The sequence below is a fragment of the Schistocerca nitens genome, chromosome 1 (genome assembly GCF_023898315.1).
Source record: "Schistocerca nitens isolate TAMUIC-IGC-003100 chromosome 1, iqSchNite1.1, whole genome shotgun sequence".
NCBI lineage: Eukaryota > Metazoa > Arthropoda > Insecta > Orthoptera > Acrididae > Schistocerca > Schistocerca nitens.
The window spans coordinates 928,822,279-928,844,853 of record NC_064614.1 but is presented as its reverse complement, the minus strand read 5'-3'; the positions used below and the strand labels follow the sequence as shown (position 1 = coordinate 928,844,853).

General features: G+C 39.0%; 1 protein-coding gene across 1 annotated transcript in view; it reads right to left on the bottom strand.

Annotated features, from left to right (window-relative positions):
• Positions 1–22,575, bottom strand: part of LOC126193209 (inner centromere protein-like) — a 126,382-nt gene that overhangs the window by 69,179 nt on the left and 34,628 nt on the right. The window contains exon 4 of the mRNA XM_049932668.1: positions 11,374–11,417. Within this exon, the coding sequence (XP_049788625.1) occupies positions 11,374–11,417 (44 nt within the window). The remainder of the gene's footprint in view (positions 1–11,373; positions 11,418–22,575) is intronic.

Below are 22,575 nucleotides of genomic sequence, written 5' to 3'. Positions count from 1 at the left end.
CAGCTAACATGATAACGGCAATGAACATTAAACTACTACCAGCTTCTGACCAATACATTCAAAATAGAAATATTTTGTTAAGTCATGCTAAATATACAGTGTAGAATTACAGATTGGAAAGTTAGTTTCTATTGGGTGAACAACTTTTAAGCACAAGCCACTCATTTCAACCAAACAAAGTTGACACAGTTGAAAACAACATAAGTAGCGATTTTGCCTACTAGTAAATGAAATGCACAGTTGAAGCTGATGAATGTTTGCAAAGAAAAGAATCTCTGGTATGGTCAATAGTAACAAGCCATAGAATTAATATTTTGAGGATAGCAAATTGTGTGTATATATAGCCATCTTTTTGTTTCCTTATCAGTAGGTCTTTAAGAACTATCATTTATTATTTCATAAACATACATACTGTTGATGGGGCTGGGATTTTTTTTATTCCTTATCCTGTTAGAATTTCTTCTTTTGCAATTTTTTTCCCCCTTCTGCTGAGCACACTCTTCCACTAAGTGAAAAATGCAGTACAATGCACAGTTTATGATGTAAGGGTTATTAATTTTACTGGAGAATCACTCAATTCAAATATTCTTATCAGAACAAAACAGAGTAGAAGAATAATGCCTGTAAGCAGTTAATTGGGTTTAACTGGATACAAATAAATAGCTGTCAGCTTCAGAAAAAGGCATATCTGATTAAGAATGGACAGATCCACACAAAGCAATCGTTTCTGCTGGAGTTCTTTAACGTAAGGGTCACATGCTCTCAAGTTTCAGTTTGATCTTGTGTCAGGTCATATGTAGAAATTTTAAAAAAGAACTCAGTAAAATGATTGCTGATCACATTTTTCTTACAAATGATCTTTATATTGATGGTAGGTAATGAAAACCTCGCATCTGTCTGCGGAAATCTCTTAATTCCAATAACCAGTAACTCCATAATCAGAGAGAGATTTGGAAGTGCGCAGATTTCTCTAATCTGTCAATAATTAGACTTCTACAATACAGTTACACATGCAGCAACTTTGTGTCATTTTACATTATTCTTTAACAAACTGTTTTTGCTTCTCCTCCAAAATTTAAGAAAGTAAAGTTAGAAGGTTTTCATTGCCTACCATCAATTGGTGACACTACTGGATACAACATTACCATCATTTCAAAATTCTTTGTTATTTTTAAAACAATGGCAGCTCAGCATTGACAATTGTGTTAGTCATTGTGGGGTGGCATGCATATTCATGGTTTCCTTCATCTGATGGCACTGTTTTTTCCTGTTTCTCACTGTGGAGTATTGGTTGTATTCAAATGCTCTCGGCTGAACCATTACTCTGAAAATGACATCAGTCTGCTCTTCTAAAATAACAAGAAATCACATAAAAGAATTTTACACTAATTGTCAAACATCATTTGTTCAGAGAGCTCTCTTGTTGAAAGATCACACAAAATTGTATTCACAGCTGCTCATTGCACCTGGCTAATGAGTAATAACCGTATGTTAGCGTATTGCTGGTAGCGTTTTTGGTAGAGTCGAGTGTGATCCCCCCGTGGTACATGCTGCCCAATGGGTGAATGTAGTGAAGGGGTAGTCGATCTTTTTTAACTACCACCCACTTTTGTATCTTTGTTAGTAGTAAAATTTTCTAACCGCCCACCAGTTCTACAGTAATGGTGATTTATAAACTTCGGAACTAACTCTAGTTTATAAAATTTCTAACGCAGAGTTGAAAAGCTTAACACACACACATAATAATAATAATAATAATAATAATAATATCACTAAATCACTGGTAGGGACCAGGCTGACTGCCACTGAGCTAGTGTGGACCACTGGGTGTACAAGCTGCCCAATGGGAGGATATAGCATGACCCACTGATGGCACAGGCCAACATGAACATGTTAAATAAAAACAGTGAAATGAAAGAATGGGAACATTCATGGGAAATGCTCTTAAGAACTGAACAGTTCAGGTTGCCACACATTTGGTGGGAATTGATGTAGTTTATTAATCTTTTTTTCTCGAACTGGTTTCTTTGGTAACCCTGCTTTTTGGAAGACCTCTCATGCAGCTCATGCACCCTCCAGCATGTGATGTCTAAATGAGTATAGTTCCCACAGTAAGGACTGATGACAAACTTGAAACGTTGCCAAACATTGCCTGCAACCCTAAACCAACGGAAGCTTAGGAAAAAGTGCACACGGAGTCTCTGACGTCAGGTCGAGACGCGTCTCACTCTCTGCTGCTAGATCACAATTCGACAACACTTATCTCTATTTTATGATCCACTCTGAACTTTGGCCATAATGGCCCCCTCAACTGGTGTCTTCCCCAGCTGCACCATATGTATTCCTCAATGAACAGTAAACCTGTCACCATGTTTTCCACAGAGTTTTGTTCTTATTTAAAACTAATTCTCCCTGGATGGCCACACATCAGCCTAACCCCTGAGCAGAACTCTTCAGGCATGGAACACCGGATCTGTCATCCCAGTTTCAATTCTGCCAGGTCCTCATTTCTATTTTCTAAACTTCACCCAAGCCCTCATTTTGGAAACAATCATCCATGATGTAACTAAGCTATTTTCTGTCACACCCCTTCTTCCAGGAATGCTAATCCTGCAACATATATAGGAATTTGGCATTTAGTTTCAATTTGTCAGTTAATTTTATACAGGATGTTTAAAAACACTTTTACAAACTTTGGGGCTAAGTTCCTTGCACCAAAACAAGAGAAAAGTATTACACATGGGCTTCAAAAAGGCCTGTCTTAGGAGCTATGATCACTTGTTCATCTACAATACTGTGAAACACATCTCTTTTACAGCAAGCTCTTTTGCTTTCCATATTTTGGGAGGAGGTAACAGGGACCAAACCCAGAAAAACTGTCCAGTAAACATAGGCCCTTAAGAGCTATGAGCATCTGTTCAATAAAAGATGTGAAACACAGTAACAGAGAGTAATAAGTGCTCGTAGCTCTAAAGGTACGCAATTCAGAGCCTATGTGCTACTTATGGGAGTGTGCAAGAACATGGTGGAGACAGGAAGGACTGCAAGGTCCAGAATCAGAGAAGGAAGGGGGGGGGGGGGGGGGGGGGGGAGCAAAGACAGAGAGGATACATACAGAAGGGGAAAATACTGCAAGTGTGTTGGTGGAGTAGAAGGCATGCCAGAGTGTGAGCACGGGGGAGAGGGAGGGAGGGATTCTTCAATGACTACTTCACAGCCAGAGTCATCTGGATCCTTCTAACAAAATCAGTGTGTGTGAATTTCACAGGTAGGTCCTCTCCCTACAATATAGCCTTTGTTCTTTTAACTTCCCACCCCACCCCTCCCGACAGTCTCAACCTTCACTAGTCCCTGTTCCCCACTTCGCTAACCCCTTTCCTTCTCCCACTCCAGCACTATACACACTTTCTACTAGTAAAGTTAAATAATGATAAAATTGAAAATGTAAATGCAACAAAATTTTTGGGTCTATGGGTCCAACAAAATTTAAAATGGGACACACATATAAACAACTTACCAAAGAAACTCTCATCATTGTGCTATGGACTAAGAATACTAAAATCTACTACAAGTAAATCCACACTAATGCAAGCATACCATGCGCAGTTCCACTCATTGCTCCGCTATGGAATCATCTTTTGGGGAAATTCAACTCACAGCACAAATATATTTAAACTACAAAAAAGAGCACTGAGGATAATCTGTGGCCTCAAAAAGCTGGAATCCTGTAAATGTCAATTTATAAAACTTAACGTTCTAAGCATCCCATCCCTGTTCATTCAAGAAACAATCCTATTCACCAGGGAATACCTCTCAAGAACAGGCAAATTAATCCAAAACAATGATATACACGCTCATTATACCAGAGGGCAATCTAATATCCATCAAATTTTTTCAAGGACATCATCATACCAAAAATATATAACTTATCTGGGCGTCGTATTACACAATAAAATTCCAGAACAAATGAAAACTGCTCCAGATCCAATATTTAAAAATAAACTAAAGGCATTTCTGACAAAGCACTGTTTCTATTCAGTACAAGAATTCCTGGAAATGAAAAATTATAAAGTTCCTTTGTAAATACTGTGATTAGAGTAAAACATTCTGTAGGCAAAATAATAACCTAATTTCTACTATACACAACTATGTTTCAGTTTCACTTCCCCAAATTTTTTAACTCGCTTTTGAATGTACAAGTACACATTCTATTAGTATTAAAACTTAATTGTCTGTGAAATCTCAATGTTAATTTCATGTTTAATGTAGTTTTTAAATGACATTGTCCTTCTGTTGTGTTTCCAGTTGACATTTTCACTGTTCTGTAATCTCAGTGATTATTTGTGTAAATTTAAAGTAGCACTACATTGCCTACATGTTTCTTAGTTCCCCATGTAAATTGTTTGTATTCTCTGTATGTGAAGTTACTATATTCATCAATGAACAATTTTGTGTACATTTTTTTAAATGGCAGTCCATTGCCTATTTTTTTCTCCAAACTACATATTTGTTAAGAAAAATGACTTGTCCTATATAATGTGTACTTTGTACAATATGTGATCCACAGGATAAATAAATAAATAAATAAATAAATACAAATACACTAATGCATCAACAGTCTTTCCACCTTCTCTTGCCACTCCCCCCCCCCCCCTTTTCCAACTACAGCCCATCCAACCCAGCCCCATGCCTCTTCCCCCACCCCACCCCCCACCACCACTACAGATTGTTGCACAACGGACACGCAGCCACTGTCGGGTCCTAGCAGCCAGAGACATTAGCAAAAGGTCTGTGTGTGTGTGTGTGTGTGTGTGTGTGTGTGTGTGTGTGTGTGTGTGTGTGTCAGGCACGCAGCAGACTATCCTTTTCATATTATTAAACAATGGCAAATCCAGGATGGAATGTAACAATATTATGAAAATGAAAATTGCTACTAACAATATACCAGAGGTACCAAGTCAAAGATGGGCACAACAAAATGACTGTCACAAATAAAGCTTTTGGCCAGCAAGGCCGTTGTTGTAAAAAAAACACACCACACACAGACTGCAGTCTCGTGGACATTCCATTGTTTGAAACAATATCTTTAATAATCCTGTTAAGTTTCCTGCTTCATACATCATCCTTGGAAAGCCCGATGCTATGATTACCTGTCATCATTTCACACCATGACTAGTCTATCTGCAACAGCCTTATATGTGTATGACGAATCTTTGCCTTGATATTCTTCGAACTGCTATCAACAGAAATGGAGGTCTGAAGAAGAATTCACAGATATTTCTTAATGAATAGTACAGTGAACATTCCATAGTTTGTATCACAGTCTGTCAGAATGTCTCTGACAAATTGGAATGCATCCTCCTGATAGCCTCTCTAATAAGCAACATGGCAAAGCACATAGATGCCCTTTCACCGAACTTTTTTCTCTTATTTTCAGAATTTGATTTCTTTATGCCAACATGTAAATTATGTCATGTGAAGTGGGCACTGCAACATGTTTATGCAATAACTACAAATTACAGTTGGTTGTCGAAGGAAGTCTCATAACCTTGTAATCTTTTAGCACAAATTGTTAGTCCACTGTTTCGTACTATGCAACTTTAATACCAACATTCCCTGAGGCCAAACATTGCACATTTTGCTGCCTCAGCTGCAGCAATCAACCTCTGGGTCAGTTTCTTCCATGCACAATGGCATATGAAGTATTTAGAAATATAATTTCAGTACTACTGCAAATACAGAGCTGCAGTGAGCACCATTACTGACTTTTGCATGAAATATTTTTTATTTTGAAATCACTGCAATACGCTTTTGTGCTTAACCCATTGCAGCGTAAAATTTTAACCTCTATTCCTTTGCTTACATACATTACAAATCGCATTAATGTAAAACAATGCATCTCAAGGAACTATCTAACTTTATTATCGAATAAAATGTACCATGCACACATGCCATACATTAGCTTAAAACAGTAAAGAAGTGAAACATAAACTAAGCCACACATGAAAACTAAATACTACGTGGTATTAAGAAGACCAACAAAAGCTTTTGTGCAGTGCTGAATATGCAAACAACAATTTAATGGTGTAACTTACATTCTATTTTTATTAAATCGCAAGCAGTTTCGGTCCTTTCACCATTTTCATAGTGTTCATAACTGAACATTGGGAGCCCCATGCCACTTGAAGAGTATCAGGAAGTCCAGTGGACTCCAACTGACAAGGGGGGCTCATGTGTATGCTTGAAAACGGTCTAAGGGCAGAAACCAGTTGCAGAGAAACTTTGGTGTAACTGGTGCTGTGATTCAATAAAAATATTATGGTGTAGCTGGTGCTGCAATTCAATAAAAATATTACTTATTATTGCACCTGTATCCAATGATAAATGTTGGCCAAAATAATCTTTTACTTTCATCTGATACAGGGAAATGTACTTTGTTTCTTAAGGGAGGTAGGACATCAAATGGGACAACTTTGAGGAGGAGAGGCAATGCAGGACATTTTAATTTCCACTGTCGATACTTTTACAAATAAAGTTATAAAACTTTATCAGCATGACCAGGAAGGATTCAGGATTCACACTCATGGCGGCAGTGGAAGTTCAAAAACATAACAAAATAATATTTTTTTTACACGTGAAACTTTGAAACCTTTGATTGCGGCACAATACGTAATCATTAACCCGGCTCCAGTGAGGTAGGGTCCGCTTCCCTATTCCTCCACTGGGGTAATTCCTGTCTGGCGTGTCCACGTCGCAGGGGTGGGCATCCTACACTTCAGTAGGCTAGGATGGCCGAGTTCAGACAGGTACCCAATCCCGTGGGGTGTAACACGGAACCCATGCCCAGGGTTACGGATGAAGATCTTCATGGCAGCGACGGCAGAGAAGGAAGACTGTAATGGTGTAGCTGGCAGATAAGACAACCCTCCTTTCTGGGGATTAAATGAGAAGGGAACCACTGCCTTGTGGTGGAGGAGAAACTCCAAAGGCTAAGGGAGACAACCGCAACAGAAAATCCTTCTTGCATTAGGCCTAGCAAGCCAGTAGAAAAATCTTCATATATTGCTTTCAAAACACAGACGAGCCTCAGAACAAACCACTCAAAATTTGAACCCACTGCTTCTCCAAGTACTGGTGCAAATGATGGGAGACCTGATGATATTCATCAACACAAGAAGATGAAACCAAATGGACTAAAAATAACCTAAATATATTAACCCTCAATGGAAAAATGGAAGAAATGACAGATGTACTAACATAGAGAAAGTTAGCTATACTGGGATTAAGCGGAAAAAGGTGCGAAGAATTTGAGAGGAGGAGGAAAACTACTGGAGTGGGAATAACCGGTTTGGAAGAAATGGTGTGGCAGTGATGGTGAAAAAAGAATGTACAAAGCTGTATTGAAAGTGTGAGAGATATATCGGACAGGGCCATAATTTTAAACCTGAGATTTTTTTTAAAAAAAAGAGAGCCACTAAAAGTAATCCAGATTTATGCACCACAAGTAGGCTGTAGCGAAGAAGAGAAGATGGACTTTGAAAATGAGTTAGAAAACCATATAGTGTGCTAATATAGTGACGGGAGATTTTAATGCACAGGTAGGCAAAGACAGAAACTGATTTGAGCAAGTGTTGGGATGTTTTGGATATGGAGGCAGAAATGAAGAAGAGGAAAGACTCCTTGATTTGTGCCAGAGGAATGGAATGAAAATAGCAAACAGCTGGTTTATGAAGAGAGAAAGTCATGTTATCACCAGATACAGTTGGGATGGAAGAACCAAGAGTGTAATTGATTATATTCTAGTAGATAGGAAATGGGGAGAAAAAGTAACAAATGTGAAGATAATTCCAGGAGTGAGTGCAGATGGAGACCACAGATAACTGGTGGGACAATGGAAAATGAATCATTGTGTGAAAAATAGAAAACAGAAGAAAGTGATGTGGATACGGGATTGGAAACTGAAGGAGAGTGAAAGTGCTGAGAAGTATAGAGAATTAATCACATAAAAATGTTCAAAAGAAGTTTTCTGCAATGTAGAAAAAGAATGGAGTTTATTCAATGACACTTTAGTCGAAGCACCACAAAAAGTATATGGTACAACATCTGGAAAGGAAAAAGTAAGGCAGACAATTTGGTGGGATGATGCCACAATCCAAGCAGAAAAAACTTGAAGATGTGAAAAGCAATAAGAAAATGTTCTATAAAATGATGAAAAATAAAAGGAAAGCTTCTGAATTACCAGTAAAGATGAAAACTGGGGACAGTACTGTGATTGAAGATCCAGGGAATATAAAAGATCTCTGGAAAGAACATTTTAAAAAACTGTTAAACATTGAGGAGCAGGTACAAGAGGAAACAACAAATAATGGAGAAACTGAGAGAAGTTGGGAAGCAGAATTTGGGCAAATTACACTGGAAGAAATGGAAATAGCTGTGAAGATAAGAGCAGTAGGTCCAGTGGGAATGCAGTGGCTGTATAGAGTACTATAAAGTGTGTGTGGAGAAATAGTACAATCCCTGATGATTGGAGAAGAGGAGACATTGTTCCCATCTTCAAAAAAGGCAATAAAAGACTTTGTAAAAACTACACAGGAATAACCCTTACGAGTCATACAGCCAAGATTTTTGAAAGAATTTTACCAAGTCGAATAAGTGAAAAGATAGAAAAGGTGATGAGTGAAGAACAGCATGGGTTTAGGAAAGGAAGAAGCACAATCAACCTGATATTTTCTATCCGTCAACTGTTAGAAAAAAGTTGGGAGTATAACAAAAAGGTGATAACGGTTTTTATAGACATAGAAAAGGCATATGGCTCAGTTAACAGGGAAAGACTCTGGGAAGAAATGAAGAAGATAGATATAGAAGACGGATACATTAATGTACAGAGGACACAATTGTAGAATCAGAACACCATTGGGGAACTCTGAATACTTCGAAATAAGACAAGGACTTAAGCAAGGGAGTATTCTATCTCCTGCACTTTTTTAATGTTGTGATGGAGGGAATGAATAGGGCAGTTAAAGATATAGTAAAAGAAAAAGACAAAAAGATGATTTTTGCAGATGATATGGTAAGATGGGGTGATAAAGAGGCAGATGTACAGTTACAACTTGAAGCATGGAAGGAAATAATGGAAAGGTATGGATTAAAAATAAAGATAAGAGTGAAGTAATGGTTTTTGGAAGAGAGAAAGGGATCAACAGAAATATTACCCTGAATGGAGAACCACTCTAAGTGGTAGAAAGTTTCACTTATTAAGGGAAGAATTACCAATGAAATTAATAGGTTACAGAAGGGAGGCAATTTCTACCAAACAATAAAACACCTGATTTGGAATAAGGAAGTTTCAGAAAAAGCAAAACTACTTATGTATAAGAATTATTACTTCCCTATCGTCACGTGTGGTGGAGAAAGATGGGCAATGCCGGAAAGGGACTGGAGCAGACTGCAAGCAGTGAAAATGAAATTTCTCAGAGCAGTTAAGGGAAAAACAGGAACGGACAGAGTGAGGAATGTAGAGATTAGACATGACCTTAAACAAGAAAGTATGAGAGAAGAAATTGGAGGGGAAGGGATGGGGGGGGGGGGAGAGAGAGAGAGAGAGAGAGAGAGAGAGAGAGAGAGAGAGAGAGAGAGAGAGAGAGAGAGAGATAGATAGATATTAAGATGGTATGGGCATGTTAAGAGGATGCATGGGCAGAGACTCCCCAAAATTGTGGAAGAACTACAGATGGATGGAGAAAGACCTAGAGGGTGCCCAAGAACACGGTGTAACATGGGAGTGAGAATATCTGTGGAAATGAGAGGTGTGACCTGGCAAGTGGAGGAAGAAAAGTGGTGGGCAGACTGAGCCAAATGGAGAGGACTCATCAGCACCCAGACCCGGCAGTAGATGGAGTGGGATCCGGATATAGACAGAGAAACTTCATCATTTTTTCCACTTACTACTGCCTGTGTTTGTTGCTGTAGGTACACTTTTCCTCATTACTAAGAGAGATTCTTCGATGAATTTTGCAGAGCATACAAACAATACTTAGAGGTATATGAAACTCTAGAATTTTCAAAATTTATTAAAAACAGGGAAATTGCGAGAGGGAGGTGCAAGAGCAGTTAGATGTATGGGAGGCAACGGCAGCACAATATGGAATGCATTTCTCTGCAAAGAAAAGTGAAATAATTGTCACAACAAGGAAGAAGAATAGGCCAAATGTGGATATAACTTGTGGAGGGGAAAACTACAAGTGGTAGAGAACTTCAAGTACCTGGGAAGCATGATTGAAAGTAAGGGGGGAAACGCAATGGAAATAAATGAAAGGTGCAGAAAAGCAGGGCAGTTCTACAAATGCATTAGGGGGCTTATTTGGAGCAAGGAGGTGCCACAGAAATCCAAGGGAATTATATACCGAACCTACTTTGTCCCCATATTGGCATACGGAAGTGAGACATGGGTAATGCACAAAAGCGACAAAAGTAGAATACAGGCTAGTGAAATGAAGTTCCAGAGGAGCAGGTTGAGTGTAACAAGACGAGACAGATTGCGAAATGTGTATGTGAGGGAAAGACTAAAGGAGGAACCAGTACAGGATAGGATAGAAAAATCAAGACTGCAGTGGTATGGACACATGAAGAGAATGGATGAGGGAAGAATTCCAAAGAGGATGTTTGATCTGCAACTGGAGGGGAAGAGGCCCAGAGGAAGACCAAGAGATAGATGGGTGAAGGGAGTGAAGGAATGTGTGACGAGAAGAGGAGAGAACTGGACGAAGGTGGAAGAGGGGGAATGGTGGAAAGACAGAACACGATGGAGAGGCTTGTGTTCCCGACAGACCCAGCCAGTGGCTGGAAACTGTCCAAGATGATGATGATTATTAAAAACGGAGGTAAAAATTGAGATAATTAACTATAAAAGTTGAGTTTTTCTAAACATGAAGTTTAAAATGTAACAGCTCATTCATTTTTTCATAAATTAAATAAATTCTAGAGTTTCAAACACCTGTAAGTAAGGTTTGTATACTGTGCAAAATTCATCGAAGAATCTCTCTTACTTATGAAGAAAAGTGTACCTATACCAACAAATGCAGCCAATAGTAAGTGAAAAAATGATGAAATTTCACATGTAAAAAAAATTATTTTGTTATGTTTTTTAACTTTTGCTGCTATGCGTGTGAATCCTGAATCCTTCCTGGTCATGCTGACAATGTTTTATGAATTTATTAGTAAAAGTATAGACAGTGGAAATTGAAAAGTCCTGTGGTGCCTCTCCTTTTCCAAGCCATATCCCGTCTGACATAAATGCTACAGGCATGACAAAAAGTTATATGATAAATCTTAAGTTATTAACTGGATATTTTTGAAAATCTTCCATTAACATACCTTTGCTGCTGACCTTGATGACCGGAGAGGTACATGCTTTGATTCTGTAACAGAGTGAAAAAATATAATCAATTTACATTAGATATGTATAATATACAGCTATAAGTGTTTTTCATATTAATGTAGATATAAAGTGGCTGATTCCCCCCCCTTTTTTTTGGGGGCGGGGGGGGGGGGGGCGGGGGAGGAGTCAAAACCCTCTCCCCACAAACATACAAATTTCATCTGCTTTTCTTTAAGGACTAGTTTGGAGACACAACCAAAACTGGATAGGACATGCATTAAAAAAGAAAAGGCTTATAAAAAAAGAGACTTTGAAAGGTACGTGGAAGACAAAGGGTGGCAAGTGAGGAAGAGATATGTCCCAGACAATATGCTGGACCTCAGAACACATGCAGTAGTAAGGAGAAGACAATAGGCCACTAGCAATGGGGGAAAAAAATATTAATCATGATCTTAAACAATACGGAACAATTTTGCACCATACAAGTCTCATTGTCGCCTAAAACACACTGCCACAGTGCTGGCAATTGAAATTCCAATGCCATGAAGGCAGCAAGCAAAAATGTCAAACTGCCATGAAGTACTTTACATACTTGGATTGCAAAATATTTTCACGTCACAGCATCCACACAAATCACGTAAGAGTTATGCCACCTATGTTACACATATAAGGATAGACTATGCAGTGGATCAGTGGGTTTTTCATTGAGAAATCACATCTGAATGTTGGTTGGTTGCGAGAAGATTGTGCATAAAGGAAAAACATCTACTAGCTTATGCTGGAATTTAATAACATGAGGTTTGTTGCCAATCAATACTGTCGTTTATCCTACAACAACATTGATTCTCAGGAATGTTAAATCAATGGATTCTGAAGGTTCACATGCAGTGTCCTACAGGACCACAGACGTATTGTTCTTTCGGCCGTGCAGAATTGTACACTCACGTCTCATGTCAGTGAGATGGAAAATGGGGTTATTTACAGCTAGGCATGTATTAAGAAAGACACTGTGGCAAAGGCTGGAGTGCCACATACAGTTGGCAAGCGAGCAGTGTTGCAGTTACCCGTAACTAGCAGCTCAGATATATGTGCAGACAATCAAGTGCCATAAGGCATGAGGGGGCACCCAAAAATAACTGGCATTTATTTCTAGGAAGCATATACTTTATTGTTTTCAAATACAACCTTAATCTCCTTCGAAGTACTCTCCATTAGCATTAATACACTTCTCCAAACGTTCATTCCAGTGTTTGAAGCACCTTTTAAATTTGTCCTCTGATATTTGATAGCACTTTCATGACATTGCGTTTTACGTCTTCCACATCCGCAAAATGCTTCCTTCTCAAGTCTCTTTTCATCCTCAGGAATAGGAAGAAGTCAGAGGGTGCTAAATCCAGCGAATATGGTGCGTGGGTCAAGGTAGACGTCTTCGTGAAGCCAAAAACTGGCGAACGCTGAGAGCCATGTGCGCGGGAGCATTGTCGTAATGCAGGAACCACATGCCAGAACCCCACAAAGCCGGACTTTTCGCGACAAGCTTCTGTAAAGCCGTTTCATAACCTCCAAATAGAAATGTTGGTTTACTGTCGGGTTTTCAGGGACAAATACACAGTGTACAATCCCTTTGATGTCTTAAAAACAGATCAACATCATTTTCACATTTGATTTCACTTGTCGAGCTTTTCTTGGTCGAGGTGAGGCAGGTTACTTCCAGTCGAGGTGAGCCAGGTGACTTCCATTGTGATGACTTGTTTACTTTCTGGATTGTACCCATAGCACCATGATCTGTAATGATTTTGTTGAAAAAATGTGGATCCTCTTTGAACGCGTCCTTCATTTCGAGACAGGGTTGAACGCGATGATCCCTTTGGTCTCCGGTAAACAGCTTCAGCACGTATTTTGCTGCCACTCTTCGCATCCCCAAATCAATGGTCAAGATGCGCTGAACTGAGCTCCAGGACAACCTGGACAAGTTCTCGAGTTGGATGATTGTCCTGCGTCAATCTCCACTGATGAGATCACGGATTTTGTCAATGTTGTCTTTGCTTACAGCAGTTGACAGTCAACCGGAACAGGGCTGATCTTCAACCACCATTTCTCCCTTTTTAAACCAAGAAAACCATTCTTACACTTGCGTTTTACTAAGAGCATGGTCCTTGTAGGCTGTCTGACTCATCGCAACAGTTTCTGCTGCGTTCTTGCCAAACAAGAAACAAAACTTCACTGCCGCATGTTGTTCGTAAGAAATAGCCATTTCCTCGTGTCACGTCTGCACTGTACGCACACTCAAAGAACTGCCAAAGAAACCACACTTCTCACTGTTGGGTGAAGCCGCGTGGCAGAATGAATCAGTAGAGCTCTTACTACAACCCTCTGGCGGCGCAACCTGCTACTACAAGTACACGATGTGCAGCATCACGATTCCGTTACTTTTGGGTCCCCCCTCGTATACTGGACAGGGGAGTAGCAGTACTGTCATCTTTTGAAACAAGTCTTGCTTTGTGTACAATATCAAAATCGATTATCACAAAGTAGATGAAGTTAAGGAATTTTGCTATCTCATAAGCAAAATAATCAGTGTCAAATGAAGCAAGGACATAAAAAGTACATCAATAAAGGCAATGAGGGCATTCCTGGTCAGAAGTAGTCTACTAGTATCAAACCATGGCCTTAATTTGAGGAGGAATTTTCTGAGAATGTACATTTGAAGCACAGCAGTGTAAGGCAGTGAATCATGGACAGTAAGAAAACCAGATCAGAAGATAATTGAAGCATTTGAGATATGGCACACAGAAGAATGTTGAAAATTGGACAAATTTATACAGAAAGGAATAAGTAGGTTCTCCTTTGAATTGGTGAAGAAAGAAACATATGGAAAACACTGACAAAGAGAAGGGACAGGATGATAGGACATGTTAAAAAAAAGGGGGGGAGGTGGGGTTGAGGGTTGTTGGCTGTGATTTATCTCTGATGTCACTATCTTTCACTGACACAATGTATGACCACATGCTGTCTGTTCTATTCTGTTCTGATCTGTCTCGTCCTAAACCAATACAGAGAGTGTTTAACTTCTGCCCCGACCAGCACGTCTCCAGATTTGTGAACCTGGCAGTCGAAGAAGACTAATAAAGCTCAAATAGGTGAAAAAATTGTGTAATCGCAAATTTTTCTACAGTGATAGGAGGGAGTGTCTTGAACAATATCCTAAAAATCGCCATAGGTGGAGTGTGAGCATGGAAGTGGGGGTGGGTCCTTAAAAGGTCACTTTTTTGTGTTTTCCTTGAATAACTCAAAACACCATACCTTCTAGCAAAAATGTTTATCAGTACAAAATTAAACTGCATCCCATTTCCTACACAAAATTAAAAATAAAAAATAAAAACATTAAAAAATCCTATTTACTTTTTCTCTAGTATTAATATTTTCTCGATATTGCATGGGAAGGAGAATCACAGATTGCTCAAACATAGTGTTATAATGGTGTAAGATTATTTTTTAATGTTAAACAAAGTCGGTTAGGAACAAATATTAAATATGTGTACCATGTGCAAGTGCAGTAGAGCCATGTTAAGCCAAAGTTGTGTCCTCGTCAAAAAAGCAAGCGCCGTCTCCTCGTCAAAAAAGCAAGCGCCGTCTCCTCGTCAAAAAAGCAAGCGCCGTCTCCTCGTCAAGCAAAAGCCGTGTCCTCGTTAAAAGTTTTGTCCTTGGGATGCAATAGGGGGCACAGTGCAGGGGTGGAGGGTAAACACACGAGGGAAGATATGTAGCCTGATCATTGTCATGCGCTTCCCTCGTCCATAGGCCTACTAAATGAAAAGCAATCAAGTGATACCCCAGTCTCTTCTATCCCTCTACACCACAAGAAGCAACCACAGGTGTTCAACAAAGTTATACTGTGGCTATACAATGCACTGCCATGCACAGGGGTATTTATTTTTCCATGAAGTGTGTTAACATTACATTACTAATACTGATGCAAGAAGCACATAAAGGTAGAATCTATGTAAATCTCTCGATACTGTTATACACAGCTGGAGTGGAAATTAAATCTCAGTCATCCTGTATGGCAGCTGTAACTTTCCAACTGAAAAGGCAACTTCCTCCACCATGAGAGGTCCTCACTAATCATTTTATTCTTATTTTATTAACTGAGTACTTACTTGCAGCTATTAAGTGAGCTGTTATGTAAAAAGTAACGTATCTAGGAAAGATGAAAACACTTCTTTTTTGACAACAAACATTATTATTTTGTAACTGCTTACATAAACTGAAAATAGCAATAGGAACTAAGAAAACATCTTTTAAGTCATACAATTAAGTTGAAGAATGGGCTGCATTGCTCGCACTGAGGTTGACACCTCACCCGTGGTTGAGTGGGAGATCGCCTCGGGGCGGGGCAGGGTGGCAAAAGACTTCCCAGGGGGGCCGCATGTATGGCTTCCCCCTGTTAGTCTGATGAACAGATTCCAAGTGTCGTCTGTGCTGACACTGTCCCTAAGCCAGATGAAGCTTCCTGTCCTCTTTCAGAGGAAACCTGTCAGCCTGCAAGATCTGGGCAATCAGAGTCTGCAAGATCTGGGCAATCACAGAGAGTTGGATTATTGGCAGTTGGGAGATCCAATGTTAGGCGGGTTATGGGGTCCCTTAGAGACATGGCTGCCAAGGAAGAGAAGAAAGCCAAAGTGCACTTGGTGTGCACACCAGGTGGAGCCATTCAGACATGGAACGGGTCCTTCCGAATGCCAGCCAACTGCAGGTAATGGCACACATCGCTACCAATGAAGTGTGTTGCTTTGGATCGGAAGAGATTCTCTCTGGCTTCGAGTGACTAAAAGATGTAAAGGCTGTCAGTCTTGCTTGCAAGTTCAAAACAGAGCACACATTAGCAGCATAGTCGACAGGAACAATTGCAGACCTCTAGTACAGAGCCGAGTGGAGGGTCCGAATCAGAGGCTCAGACGGTTCTCCGGCTGTGTAAGCTGCAGATTCCTTGACTTGCACCATAGGGTGGTTGAGTTTTGGGTTCCGCTGAATAGGTCAGGAGTCCACTACATGCAGGAGGCAACTACACCGGTAGCAGGGGCAGTGTGGCGTGAACTGGGCAGCTTTTTAGGTACGAGTGTCTCAGGAAAACACAAAATGGGATTCAGTCTCAAAGGGCACAGGCCAAACACAGGAAGAACGTAGATACAGGAACCATTGGTATAACAATTGTAAATTGTCGTAGCTGTGTTGTGAAAGTACCAAAGCTCCAAGCACTAATGGAAAGCATTGATGCTCAAATCGTTCTAAGCACTGAAAGCTGGCTAAAGCTGGAGATAAGGTCAGCTGAAATTTTTGCGAAGAACTAATGGTGTTCCGAAAGGATGGGCTAAACATAGTAGGGGTGGCTTGTTTGTTGCTGTTAGAAGTAGTTTAGCTTGTCGTGAAATTGAAGTAGATAGTTCCTTTGAGTTGTATGGGCATAGGTTATTCTTGGCAGCTGGAATAAAATAATATTTGGATCCTTTCACGGACCTAACAATTCGGGTGATAGAACTGCTCAAAGGTTCAAAGAAAACTTCAGTTTAATTTCAAACATGTACCCAAGTCATTCAATTACAATTGGTGGTGACTTCAATTTTCCATCGATATGCTGGCGAAAATGTATGTTTAAATCCGGAGGTACACACAATACATCATCCGAAATTGTGCTAAATGCATTCTCTGAAAATTATTTTGGGTAGTTGGTTCATGAGCCCATGCAAATAGTGAACAGTTGTGAAAACACACTTGACCTCTTAACAACAAATAATCCTGAGCAAATAAACATCAAAACAGATACAGGGACTAGTGAACTCAGGGTTGTCATAGTGAGATTGAATATTGTGACCCCAAAATCCTCCAAAAATAAATGAAAAATATACCTATTAAAAAAAGCATAAAAAATCTCCACTCTCTCTAAATTAAAAATGTTACTGTAGACCAGATATAGCTTCAATTCACAGAAATAGCATTGACAGTAATTGAGATATTTATACCGAATAAATTAACAAACGATGGAGCTGATCCTCCGTGTTACACAGAACAGATCACAAAACTGTTGAAGAAACAACGAAAACAGCATGCCAAATTTAGACAGATGCAAAATCTCCAAGACTGGTGATCTTTTACAAAAGCTCAAAATTTAGTGCAGACTTCAATGCAAGATGCTTACAATAATTTCCACAACAGAACTTTGTCTCAAATCCGGACAGAAAAGCCAAAGAGATTCTGGTAGAACATGAAGTACGCTAGTGGCAAGACACAGTCAATGCCTTTTCTGCATGATGGCAGTGGAAATACTATCAACAACAGTGCTGTGAAAGCCAAGTTACTTAACACAGCCTTCTGAAATTCCTTCACCAAGGAAGATGAAGTAAATATTCCAGGAAGTGAATAAAGAATAGGTGCCAACTTGAGTTATGTAGAAGAATCCTCGGAGTAGTGAAGCAACTTAAATCACATAACAAAAGCAAGTCTTCCGGTCCAGACACTATACCAGCTAGGGTACTTTCAGAGGGTGCTGATACAATAGCTCCATACTTAACAATCATATACAACCATTTGCTCGCCGAAAAGATCCGTACCCTAAAGATATTGGTCACACAAATATTCAAGAAAGGTAGTAGGAGAAATCACTAAATTACAGGCCGATATCATTAATGTCAATATGCAGCAGGATTCTAGAGCATATATTATGTTTCGATATCATGAATTACCTCAAAGAGAACGGTCTATTGACACACAGTCAACGTGAACTTAGAAAGTATTGTTCTTGTGAAACACAACTACCTCTTTACACACACCATGTGTTGAGTGCTATTGATAAGAGGTTTCAAATTGATTCTGTGTTTTTAGATTTCCACAAGGCTTTTGACACTGAACTACAAAAGAAGATTGTAGTGAAATTGCGTGGTTATGTAATACTGTCTCAATTCCGTGACTGGATTCATGATTTCCTGTCAGAAAGGTTGCAGTTCATAGTAGTTGACGGAAAGTCATTGGAAAACCAGAAGTGACTTCTGGCATTCCCCTAGGTAGTGTTATAGGCCCTTTAGTGTTCCTTATCTATATAAATGATTTAGGAGACAGTCTGGAGCAGCCATCTGAGGTGGTTTGCAGAAGATGCTTTTGTTTATCGATCAGTAAAGCCATCAAAAGATCAAAACAAATAGCAAACGATTTAGGAAAGATATCAATATGGTGCAAAAATTGGCAATTGGCCCTAATAATGAAAAGCGTGAGATCATCCACATGAGTGCTAAACAGAATCCGTTAAACTTCGGGTGCACAAGAAATCAGTCAAATCTAAAGGCTGTAAAGTGAGCTAACTACCTAGTAATTACAACTACAAAAAACTTAAGCTGGAAAGAAGACGACACAGAAAATATTGTTTGGAAGGCAAACCAAGAACACTTAAAAAATGTAACAGATCTACTAAAGAGACTGCCTACACTATACTTGGCCAACCTCTTTCGGAGTATCGCTAGGTGGTGTAGCATCCTTACCAGGTAGGATTGATGGAGTACATTGAGAAAGTTCAAATAAGGGCAGCACAGTTAGTATTACCACGAAATAAGGGAGAGAGGGTCACTGAAGGTCTTGGGGGTGCACATCATTAAAACAAAGGTGTTTTTAGTTGCAGTGGACTCTTCCCATGAAATTTCAATCATCGCCTTTCTCCCCAAATGCGAAAATATTTTGTTGATACCGACCTACGTAAGAAAAAATTATCATCATAATAAAATAAGGGAAATCAGAGCTCGCATGGAAAGATATAGCTGTTCGTTTTTTCCATGTGCTTTTTGAGATTGGAATAATAGAGAATTATTTTTGATGAATCCTCTGCCAAGCACTTAAATATGATTTGCAGAGTATCCATCTAGATGTAGATACATTCAATTTTTTAAAATTAGCTTCACTTTTAAAAGGAACATATACGACCGTTTCAGAACATAAAAGTAGTTCACCTAATTTCTTTATCAACCCAATAAGACAAAAGAATTTCTAGTGTACAGAAGTCACAGCAGACAAGGCAAAAAAGTACTCCAGTCACCAAAAGCAGACTACATGGAAACAAGTCGGTCAAAGGTAAAGACAACGTTGCTGATTTTTTTTTTCGATTCTACCAGTATTGTGCACCATGAATTTATCCCCGGAGGACAGACAATTAACCAGGAATACTATAAATGTGTCCTTGAGCTTTTGCGTGAAAAGGTGCAGAAGAAAAGGCCTGCATTGTGGAGAGACAGGAGTTGGGTGCTATACCATGACAATGCTCCAGCTCATCGTGCCTTCTCAATCATTGAATTTTTGACCAAATTCAAAATTCCTGTGCTTCCACAACCACCATATTCCCCCGATTTGGCCTCTGCAAACTTCTACCCATTTCCTAAACTGAAATTTTCAACGAAAGGGAAGAAATTTCACTTGACTGAAGATGTCCAGGCAAATACAGAGCGCGTCCTTAACACACTTCAGGAAAAAAAATTCCAGGAATGTTTCCAAAAGTGGAAACACCATTGGAGTCTGTGTGTGCAGTCAGAAGGGGACTATTTAGAAGGAGATGCATCACAGTAGCATGTAAGTACCACCATTGTACAATTACAAGCCCATTTTTAAAATTTTCCAATTTCACCTCGTATAGTTTTAAAGTGAGTAGTGTGTAGCGAAAACGCCCAAATTTTGGACAATTCTTGCTACTATCTTAAATAAAAAACTAATTACAGAAATTTAAAACCAAATTGAGTGATGTATCCAGACTCAGAGTTAAACAAAGAATACATCTGGATAATTCATTCTGCGATAGGCCCATGGCTTATCTTGTAATTAAAGCCTAAAGTATATTCTCTACAATAAGAAATCAGATAGTAAATGTCTACCTTCTTCTTGCTCGCTTTATCAACTGCAGCCATTTGCTTGGAGGAAACTTAATCCTTTTCAGGTCATCAATAGTCTGATAGTGTTCCACAACTGCAACCGATGAAAGCTCGAGTTCTCTGATTCCAAGAACGCACATGGGATAAGAGGTCGTTATTCATTTCATAGTTTACCCACCTAATTTATCAAAATAACACTGTAATGATTACTTGGTAACGCAGAAGTCTTTTATGCTTCTCTGGAGATAATAGGAGACAGTACGGCTCTTGAAATGAGTCAGAATAGTTTCCCTAAAAACAAATTTCTTTGAAAAGCTCTGGAGTTATTTCTTTGGCCCCTACAATTCATTGTTGCAACAAATCATACTGATCTGTGCACCACAACCTACTCCTACTGACTTTGCTTTGTCACTGCAGACATTCTCCCCTATTTTGTGAAGTGCTCTTCATTTCTTGATAATTTTGAAAATTATTTCCAATAAATCTTCAATTATTTCTGTTCTTGGCTTCCAACTTTATTTCCTTTCTCAAAATTTTGCTATGAATACCTCTTTTAAAAACTTTTTACGTCTCACTAAATATCCAAAAAGTTATATTTTCCTTTTTTGGATAGTTGCTCTTGTGTTTCCTGTTCACCAATTTCATTCAGAACCTCTAAACTGTTTTTTCTTTCTGTCCAACTGGTCCTCATTAGCCTTCTCCAAGAAGTAACACATTCATTTTAACAGGAGCACACTCCAGAAAACTTGTTTGTAAATTTTATCATTATCCCAACGTAACACACACAATTCCCCACTGGTGAATGGAAGTCACCTGATTTCTGGTAGCAGGAATTTACCAACATCCCTGACACTATTTCCTTTACAAGAGTAAATACTGAGATTCTCTTGCATCATCAGACATTATTTGATCAACATAATGTACTGCAATCCCCTTTCAGTACAGCACTAACTGGTGTTTCCCCTTTTTGTCAATGGTCATTCTGGTTGATAAAACTGTTGATTGTTGAAGTAGTGATGTACTGTATTCAGAAACTTTTTCCATGAATCACCAGTTTTAACTACTACACATGCTACTGCTCTTGCTACATGAAAGTCAGCTAGTTTTCCTGCTCATGGTATACATCTGAATCTATACAGAGCAGTCCAACTACAAACCAGTATTTCTCACTCCTTCATGAGACAGAATGTCTCCTTGGTTCAGTCACTTTTCCACTACCATCACTGCTACTATGTCCTTCCATTAGCAAGTTCTTGGTGTTGTAATAAAACTAATTATGGTGAGATAAATGTACTAACCGATCTTGGATAATATGAAACTACCAATACTATACAAAAAACATAAAAACCAAAAATTCACTACTACATAGGTATGCGAAAATGTTTAAATGTCAACTTTTACTTCTAAACACACACACACACACACACACACACACACACACACACACACACACACACACACACACACACACACACACTTATTTGAATTTTATGTATGAAACCATATGTTCCAAAGATGATTTTGCAGAAACAGATCGATATACGTTAGTAATTTCTTTGCTAATGTTGTTAGAGGTAAAACTTTGTTTTTTGTTTAGTTTGTTATACGGGTTTGAAGTGGGAGGATGGAGAACAAGTTACGTGTGTGTTATTGATTTGAATTGTGAAGTGAAATTACAAAATGTATGAGTAATTCTCCAGAAAGTCCACAAGTGTAAACACAATTTTCGTAGAAGTAATCTTATCAATCTCTAAACAATCATAAAAAGCTAAACCAGAAAAAGTAATGGGTATTGAGCCATCAACTCACAACAAAGAAGAGCAACAAAAAAGTGAGTATTATTAATAAAACTGGTTATTTAAATTTGATCATCACTATCTCTCGTTGTAGTGTGTCACTATCTCAGCATGGCAAGTGCTGTGAAAATGTGATCAGCTGCCCAAATTACTAACTTACTTCAAAATATTAATAAATCAACTTTGGATAACAAAATAGTGGTAACAATCAGAGTGCTTAGGATGTGTCCTAACAACTGACAACTTTCGGTCAAGTTATGCAATATCCCCCCCCCCCCCCCCCAGTTCGATTCAGTGGCTCCCCATTAATTACTCAATCTACCCATTTGACCTTCAGCTTTCTTTTATAGCATCACACTTCATAAGTGTCTGTTCTCTTCTTGTCTGAACTACTTATCATCCACATTTCATTTCCATACAAGGCTACACTCCCAATAATCACCTTCATAAGGCAACCTAACACTTTTTATATTAGATGTTAAATTCCTCTTTGTAAGAAAAG